This window comes from Myotis brandtii, unplaced genomic scaffold (genome assembly GCF_000412655.1).
Source record: "Myotis brandtii unplaced genomic scaffold, ASM41265v1 scaffold806, whole genome shotgun sequence".
In the NCBI taxonomy this organism is placed as follows: domain Eukaryota; kingdom Metazoa; phylum Chordata; class Mammalia; order Chiroptera; family Vespertilionidae; genus Myotis; species Myotis brandtii.
Window position 1 is genome coordinate 2,546,327 of NW_005371249.1, and position 8,876 is coordinate 2,555,202.

General features: G+C 48.2%; 1 protein-coding gene across 1 annotated transcript in view; it reads right to left on the reverse strand.

Annotated features, from left to right (window-relative positions):
* Window positions 1–2,935: 2,935 nt before the first annotated feature.
* The window catches only part of LOC102252578 (protein FAM205A), a 9,406-nt gene continuing 3,465 nt past the window's right edge, over window positions 2,936–8,876 (reverse strand). The window contains exons 3-5 of the mRNA XM_005884018.2: window positions 7,904–7,964; window positions 3,746–6,931; window positions 2,936–3,665 (exon numbers count right to left, since the gene is read on the reverse strand). Of these exons, the coding sequence (XP_005884080.1) occupies window positions 2,984–3,665; window positions 3,746–6,931; window positions 7,904–7,964 (3,929 nt within the window). The 3' untranslated portion in view covers window positions 2,936–2,983. The remainder of the gene's footprint in view (window positions 3,666–3,745; window positions 6,932–7,903; window positions 7,965–8,876) is intronic.

Here is an 8,876-nt window from a genome sequence, read left to right on the forward strand (position 1 = left end):
TATCTATCTATCTATCTATCTATCTATCTATCTATCTATCACCTATGATTTTTCCCCCAAGGAGGCAAGGTTGGTGGAAAAGAAGAAAGTGGAGCAGAATCCCAGGTGTAGGTGATGTAGAAATGAGACAGCAGTTGGGCCAAGTACAAGCTGCTGGTGGTAACTTGACAAGCCCAGACAGTTAGAAAACCCCTTCGGTTTGTGGTTCTTTCCCAGAACTCGCTTCCCTTTATAACACCAGAGGCAAGCAGATTGAAGCTCGGATTTAATTAATTCCCCGCAAAGCACTTGGGCCTTGGTTAGCTTCCTGGCTCTAGGTTCTTGTGAGTACAAATCAAATTGGCTTTGTTCCCTTACATGGCCTGGTCAGAACATGTCAGTTTCTATCTCAAATACTCAGACCTCTGTCTGTCTATATGCTCCCCTCCATGCCTTCCCCCTGCCTGCCCTTGGGGGTGGGAAACAAGCCCCTCTCTATATCCTACTGAGATCTTCATTGCAGGACTCACTCCATGCAGATAACAGGCAGTGGAGGTGGGATATAGGCAAGAGAGCATCAGCAGCCTCCCAGCTGAGTTCTCCAGGAAGATCTAACTAAGAGGGATCAGAAAGGGGGAGATTCTCATTTGCTTTGGACATTCTATCACATTAGCTACATGCTTTTGATAAACACAAAGCACCTCCTCAAGGCTGGATCACTGTGACACTTCTCTAAAAAGCTCCTCTCCAGAGATGGCCATGTATAGAAGTCATCAGTGAATTTTGCCTGTGGGATTCCTGGCCACTCCTTCTTGTCAGTACTATCCTCATGTCCACATTGCTCCTCTGGGCTCAAGGAAACCATGGGAAGCCATGCTGGAATTCATGTCTGACCTTTACCTTCAATGCACCTTAAATGAGGGTCTTCCTTTTCTACTCAAGTCCCTTCATCCACTGTCCAGGGAGGGGCTGGGAGGAGTTGTGTAGAATGCTGACCCCGCTTAAGTGTGGGTTAAAGCTCCTTCCCTAGAAAATCATAGAAGAATCCATAGGCAGCAAAATAGCAGACATATCTCATAGCAACATGTTTACCGATACATCTCCCTAGCACGATGGAAACTAAGGAGAAAATAAACAAAAGGGACTACATCAAAATAAAACGCTTTTGCACAGCAAAAGAAACCATCAACAAAACAAGAGAGCCCACTGTATGGAAGAACATATTTGCCAATGTTACATCCGATAAGGGTTTAATCTCCAAAATTTATAGGGAACACATAAGATATAAGATGAAATCCAATAGGAAGATAAACAATCCAATCAAAAAATGGGCAAAGGACCTAAATAGACACTTTCTGAAAGTAAACATACAGAAGGCCAAGAGGCACAAGAAAAAATGCTCAAAGTCACTAATTATATGAGAGACATAAATCAAAACAACAATGAGGTACCATCTCACACCTGTCAGAATGGCTATCATCACAAATCAACAAAAGACAAGTTGGTGAGGATATGGAGAAAAAGGAACCCTCATGCACTGCTGGTGGGAATGCAGACTGATGCAGCCACTGTGGAAGACAGTAAGGAGTTTCCTCAAAAAATTAAAAATGGAACTTTCATTTGACCCAGTAATCCCACTTCTAGGACTATATCCCAAGAAATCAGAAACACCAGTCAGAAAGAATATATGCATCCCAATGTTCATAGCAGCACAATTTACAATAGCTAAGATTTGGAAACAGCCCAAGTGCCCATCAGCAGATGAGTGGATTAAAAAAACTGTGGTTCATCTACACGATGGAATACTATGCTACTGTAAAAAGGTACTCTTACCATTTGCAACAGCATGGATGAACCTGGAGAGTATTATGCTAAGCGAAATAAGCCAGTCAGAGAAAAATAAGTATCACATAATCTCACTCATTTGTGGAATATAATGAACATAAACTGATGAACAAAAATAGAACCAGAGACACAGAAGCATTGAACAGACCGTCAAACCTCAGAGGGAAGGTGGGGGGTGGGGGGTGGGGGTAAGAGATCAACCAAAGGACATGTATGCATGCATATAAACATAGCCAATGGACACAGACAATAGGGGGGTAAGAGCCTGTACTGGGGGTTGGGAGATGGCTGAGAAAGATCAATGGCCGAAAAAGGAAACATATGTAATACTTTCAACAATAAAGAATTTTAAAAAATAATAAAGCTCCTTCCCTAGATAGTGTGGACGAAAGGGGCCAAATGCTGACCTGACAAGTTCAGGGGAGGCCTGCATGGCAGTCTTGCAAACTCAGAGACCTAAGTAACCACAAAGGATGGTCTGAAATTAAACTTTAACTAAAGCAGTTATGGTGGGCAGTTACGTCCTAGGCCAGTATCTTCACTGACAAGGTCAGCCTTTACCTTAACTGAACCTGTCTTTTTGCATCTATGATAACATACCCTTGAAATGTCTAGGTAACTTGTAACTTCCCTTTTTCTGGAGCCCCTGGAGCACAACCAAATATGCTGGGCGCCAGGACAGATACCACAAATTCCTTCATTATCATGTTAATTGATCCTGCACCCACCTAAGTATGTGTCCATCATTTTACTTTTTATCCAATCCCAGAGGTTTCCCTGCTTTGCTTTATCCCTCCTCCTTAATCTATCACCAATGAATTTCATGTAACCCACCTATGTCCCTCCTTTGATTGCAAATGTATAAATACAAATGTACCCCCGCCATTCTCGGAGCATGATCTCAATTTCTAGAGGTTCTGCTTCCCAGCATATGTCGACAGTTTGGCTCAAATAAACTCACAAAAATTCTTTACAGGTTTCAATGGTTTTTTTACGTTAACATTACAAAGGGCATTTTAGCCTCACTCATGACTTCCCTTAACAATCAGCAGTGGAGGTAATGAGCAGGCAGACAACTCTTTGCTTAAAGATATAGACTGTATTTTGGGTGGTACGGGGCCCCACCTACATATTAATGACAAAGACAATAGCTATCCCTTCAAGGGATGCAGACATGGGGGAGCCTACAAAGTCCTTTGATTGTGCTGGGTCTTCCTGAGCAGGCCAACATTTCCCTCTGAGGTGAGAGTTGAGAGTTGGGGTGGGATCCTGGTTGGGTGGCACAAGCCACTTGAGGACAGTGCCGAGGACAATGACGGGGGTGGCCTAAGCCTGAGGAAGACTGGAGTTGATGGGAGCAGGAGCGGTGCCTGAGCTTACTGTTTGGGGAATGGGAGCCTTCCAAGGAGGCCAGGCCCACCTGCTTCTCAGTCAGGGGAGATGGGACTTTGGGGTCCCCTCTTATCTTCTTCTCTGTCTTAGTTTGCTCCATGGGACTTTTGGCTGGAGCCAGCCTCTTTGCTACATTTTCTTTTCTGGTGTTGGCCACGTTCACAGCTGTCAAAAACATGGATTCCTTGTGCTCTTTGCCTTTTGCCTTGAGGTTGATATACTGCAGAAAGGATTTCATCTTATATCTCAAGTCTGATTCTGGAAGGCTGGGCCTCTTGTGAGTATGGGCTGGCATCACCTGCCCCTGCAATACCTGACCTTGCAAAGTTGGGCCCTGTAATGGCTTATGCTGAATGAGTTGGGCCAGGACAGGCTGGGCCTGTGACGCCTGGGGCCCGACAGGCTGGGCATTCTTAGGAATCCTTGCTCCCTTGAGGCTGACATTGAGACTGGAGGCTGGGCCGACGCCTGGGGCCCGACAGGCTGGGCATTCTTAGGAATCCTTGCTCCCTTGAGGCTGACATTGAGCCCCTTTCGATTGTCTTGCAGGTCATTCTTCTTAGATTCCTTCCCTCCAGGGACTCCTGGAAGGAGCTCTGGGGGCTTAAGCTGAGGGTGATGCTGGGAACTCTGTTGACAGAGAGCATCAAGGCGAAAGCCATGTCTCTGAAAGCCTTGTCTCCGTAGCCAGGGGCTTTGGGGTGTCCTGTTCAGAAGCATCCCTTTTGGCCTCTGGGCTACAGGGTGGCTTTTTTCTCTTGTTGAGAAGAGCACAAACCCTGCATCTCCTTCTCTACGTTTTTCTGACGATTTGGGTTTCCTTGGGTCCTCTTTCTTCTCAGTCAGCATGGGGACTGGGGCTGAGTCCTTGCTCTTGCCAGGGCTTTGGGACTCAGGGATCTGGGACTCCTCCAGGCTGGGGTGGTTCACACTGGCCTCCAGCTGAACACAAGGCACTGGGCCCTCTGTCATGTCTCTACAGGGTTGAGTCATCTTGCAGGGCCCATGGGCAGAACCATGGGGTGCTGCTCTGGAACTAGGTTGCTTCTGGTTCTGCTGCACTGCCTTTAACTCAGTGGACAACTGTTCCTTAAGGCAGAGCCACTCTGGATGTGGGGCACAGGGAATGTCTGGTGGGACGGGCAGTTCCTGGAGGCATGTTTTCCCTTGGTTGTTTAGACTCCCAAGAGACTCCTGTGTGGATGTGTTCTCTGGGGTTGCTCCAGTTTGTTCCCTGGACTCCCTTGCCTCTGTGGGAATTCCCCATTGTATCTCTAAGACCTTCCTTCTCAGGTGGAAATTGAGTTTGGCCAAGATGGGCTTCTTGAATAAGTAGGGCCGAGCCGACTCTGTCTGCCTTTCTAGAGGCTCCGTCTCAATCATTCCTTCCACTTGCACTTCAGACTGAAAATCACCTGCAATTTCTTCACAAGTCTCTTTGGTATCTTGAAAAAATGGCTCACGACTTAGACACTGCTCTTCAAGTGAGATCATCTGAGTCAGAGGTTCTCTTAAGATTTTGACAGCCTCAGGCACCACCTCTGTGGTGGCAGCATGAGCAGTGATCGCTGGGGCCATGGCCTTGGAGGGAGCCACGTAATAAAGAGGATTCAGCCCTGATAAGAAGGTCAGATACTTGTGCCGTAAAATCATCTCCAGTTTCTCAAGGACTTCCTTGGACAGGGCTGGAGTTAGCTTGCGAGGCTCAGTGGCAGCATCTGGGAAGGTCTCTTGCTGCTGATCAGGGACTGTTGGCATCCAGGGCCTAACTTTCTGTTGTAGGTCAGGGTCGGTTGCTGCCTGTCGTTCCAAGAGCTTGCTTTCTGGGATGCAAGTGAAGGGAGCCACTTTGAGGTCCCCAGGAATTAGGCACTGACAAGACCTATACACATGGGCAGGGACCTTACCCTCATGAATCTGCCCACATTTGGAGTTGATGTGGCTCTGCAGTATTGCCTTGGCCTGGTCTAATAAGTGTGGCATGAGGACTGACACTGGGTCCTTAAAGGGTGAGAAAGGGTCATCAGCACCAGTAGCCTCTAGGGCTGAATGTTGGGCAACACTCACATTGGCTAGGGCTGTGCTGCTCCAGGATGGAGTCTGCTGGTGAGTGGGGGCCAGGAGCAACTGGAAGGACTGCTGGATCACCTGGGGCAAGCCCCAGCGATGGTGAATCAGCTGCCTCTGGAGGTGGAAGTCCAGCAGCCTCCGGGCGTGCTCCCTTGTGAGAACAGAAATGGGCTTTCCCGGCCAGGAAGTTTTCACAGTCCTAGGAGACTGGGCTGTGCCACAAGACTTATATTGCACAGGGTTCTGGGTGTGCTGAGCTCTTTGCAGAACAGCTGGCAAACCCCACTGACTCTGGAGCTGCCTCTGCAGCATGTGACACTCTAAGGCTTCACACTCAGCCAGAGTCAGAAACGGGACATGGATCTGAGTTTGTTGATGATCAGATGGCATGACCCAATTAGGGGAAGATAAGGAAGAGGGTGGGGCTGACTGGGGTGGAGTTCTAGGCAACAGAGGGAGGAAGGACAGCTCCTTGAAGAGAAAAGGATCCTCCAAGGAGAGCTTGGACATGCTCCCATCTGTGGAGTGATCTAGAGAACTCAAGGAGGTATTAGCCAGAGACTCGCTGTGCAGGGAAGGTAAGCCACAGAATAGTTGGATGTATTTCTGCTGTAAATGGCCCTCTGAGTCATTAGCCTGTTGGCCAGTAAGTGGGTAGAGGCCACTTAAGTCTTTAAATATTGGAGAGGGCAAGGCTAGAGCCAGGTGGTTTGGGTTTTGCTGGTAGTGGTGTCTTTGTACTGGGTTTATAATGGACCATTCAGAAACCCAGAATGCCTGGGTAGCCTGGCCAGCCATACATGGACCCCAGGTCTGATAAGAAATGGGCGCAAAAATCTCTACAGAGAATTCATTTTGTATGAAAGAAGCTGGTTGGTTGTTTACAAGTTGGTAAAACAATGGTAGGTTTGGCATAAACTGCCTCAGAGACTTCTCTACACGTCTAGGCAGCCCCCACCTCTGGAAATGCATCCATTTTTTTACATGTACCTCAAGAAGCCTCAGGACTTCAGGACTGGAGAATGGCAGGTAGGAAGGGAGGATAGTGACCATAGGCAAGGCCATAGAATGTGTCAGGGTAGTGATGTCTTGGTTCAGGGTCAGCATAGGGACCTGGGGATGCAAGGGTGGCTGACCTTCGTTCCCATACACACGGTTGAGATTGTGTCGTGTCACCTCCTGCTGGTTCACCGGAATTCTAGGCCCTTCGAACTGTAAAGAAGACATAGTCTCATGCAACCTAGGCATATCTTGACTTTGAATTCTCTGTCCTAGATTGACATTTTTAGCCAAGTAATCTTGCATACTCACTGGATCGTCTGATTGGCCAGCTGACTGGGTAAATGACCGGGATAAGGACTTCTTGGCTGTTAATTGTGACACTGTTTGGGTTGCAGATGGAAGTGAGGGCTTTTGAGTATGTGTGGAATGATGCTCCAGACTCTGCTCAAAAGACATATTGGACTTGGGCAAAATCTTTAGGCAAGGAGAGCCCTCTGATGGTCCTGGTGAAGTTGCATAGATCGGGGTGTCCTCACCCACCAGCAACTGTTGGATCTCCAGAGCCGTGGCATTGCAGATTTGGCAGGAGGTATCTGCACACAGGAGCCTCCGCACACTTCCCTCCTGGGGAAGCCAGCCCTGGCTGGAAGAGGAAACATGGCAACTGTTAGTGATGGAGTGACAGCTTCCTCTTTGGAAGTTGTGGCTTGACTATTGGCCCTGACCTCCCTGTACGCCCTGGGTCCTACCCGCCTAGTACTTAGTCCTCTACTTTTCTTCCTAGGAAATCGCCACTTTGCAAGTTATGGTGTGCTGGGTTGAGGGACTTGTTGGGCAAGGTTTCAGACAACGCATGAGAGCACAGGGCCATGAGTGACTGAGAGATGGGTAAGTTCTTTGTTGACCTGGGCTGAGCAGCTTAACCAGAGATGGGAACAAAGGATGGGGGAGCCAATGGTTAGCTGATGGGGCATCAGAAGGGCCATCACCAGGTAGAACCTGGACTCAGTCTCATTTGGGGCAAAGTCAGACACAGCCTGGTACTTAGTATTTCCCAGCTGTGGAAAATGAGGTCACCTGGAAATTCTGCTTTCAGGGGACTGTGATGTGTACACAGCACCTCTTGGGAGTTCATCCCATTCTCTAGAGCTCTTAAAAAGAGGAAGAGATGACAAGCTCCTGGCTGGGGGCTGTCTCAGGGACTGGGCTCCCTGAAGACACAATCAGAGGAGGTAATGTCAGCATGGTCTAGGGTTCTGCCCTTGAAAGGGTGTTGCTGTAAGAAGAATATGACAGTGATGGCTTATTTATGCACTTATTTATCCAGTCTCTTAGCTGGATAACTGGTCTTTGGCTGAGTATCAACCCCTTTAGTGTCTTTTGTGAATTAAGCACTAGTCAAATTCTAAATTCCAGGAGCACTGTGAGCTTAGCCCAGAGCACAACTGGGACTCCTCCCTCCGGAGATGTCTGAGCCCCTTTTGCCCTGGCAACCGTCTCAACAGTGCTCCAGCCTCTGCTGTGTCTGACTCCATCCCAGTCATCATCCCTCATCCCTGTCCCAGGCCAAGTTGTCCAGGCTGAAGTTGGAAGACTACAAAAATCAAATGATCACCTTTTCATGACAGAGAGCAGCTCCCACGGCTTCTCTGTTTCTTTCCAGAAATGTCTCCTAGCTGAAAAACCAGGAGACAGTGTTACATGGAATGAGAGAAGATTGAGGGTATCCTATAGGAATCTGAAGGCCTTTGAATGAGAGAAAATTGGAAATCCTAACAGTCAATGCTCTGAGGCATGTCTGTATACAATTTAGCCAGTTACAATGAGTTGTCTAGGACCTAATCTCATTAGATCATCACAGCCACACTGTGAGTGAAGCAAGATCTTCAAATGCCCATTTAATGAATAAAGGATTGAAAAATAAAGTGACTGGGAGAGGAACCAAGATGGCGGCATAGGTAAATACCTGAATTTGCTGCCGCACACAACCACATAAAAACTACAACTAAAAGACAAAACAGATATCACCCAGAAACACAGGAAGGCTGGCTGAGTGGAAGTTCTACAACTAGAAGGAAAGAGAAAAACACACTGAGACTGGGAGGAGGTGCAGAGGTGCGGAAGTGCAGAGGTACGGAGGAGCGTGAAATGGGCTGGCAACTGGGTACGCTGTTGTCTTTCTCAATTGGGAGGGAGATACAAGCTCCTGACTGCTCTGAACTCCAGTTCCGGGTGAGACTCTGGGGACCCAGACTCATATGGGGAGAAACTGGACTGCCTGGCATCTGGTCGGAGCAAGAGGGCAGCTTTCTCTCAGAGGTGCTTGCAGGGATCATTGTTCCTGCATGGGGCCACAGGACACAGAGACCCCGGGACCTCTCCGAGGCAGGGCTGCTGGACAGCCATTGCTGTTTGCTCCACCCCGGTGATTCCCTGAGACCCGGCCCCACCCAATTTACAATCCCTCCCAAGTTGTGCGCAGTAGCTTTTGCATATAAATGGCCTGACCTTTTGCAATCTAAAACCTAAGAAACTGCAGTTGGGTCAGAGAGCCCCAGAGCTTCCAAAAGAAGGCCTGCATTGCTTCA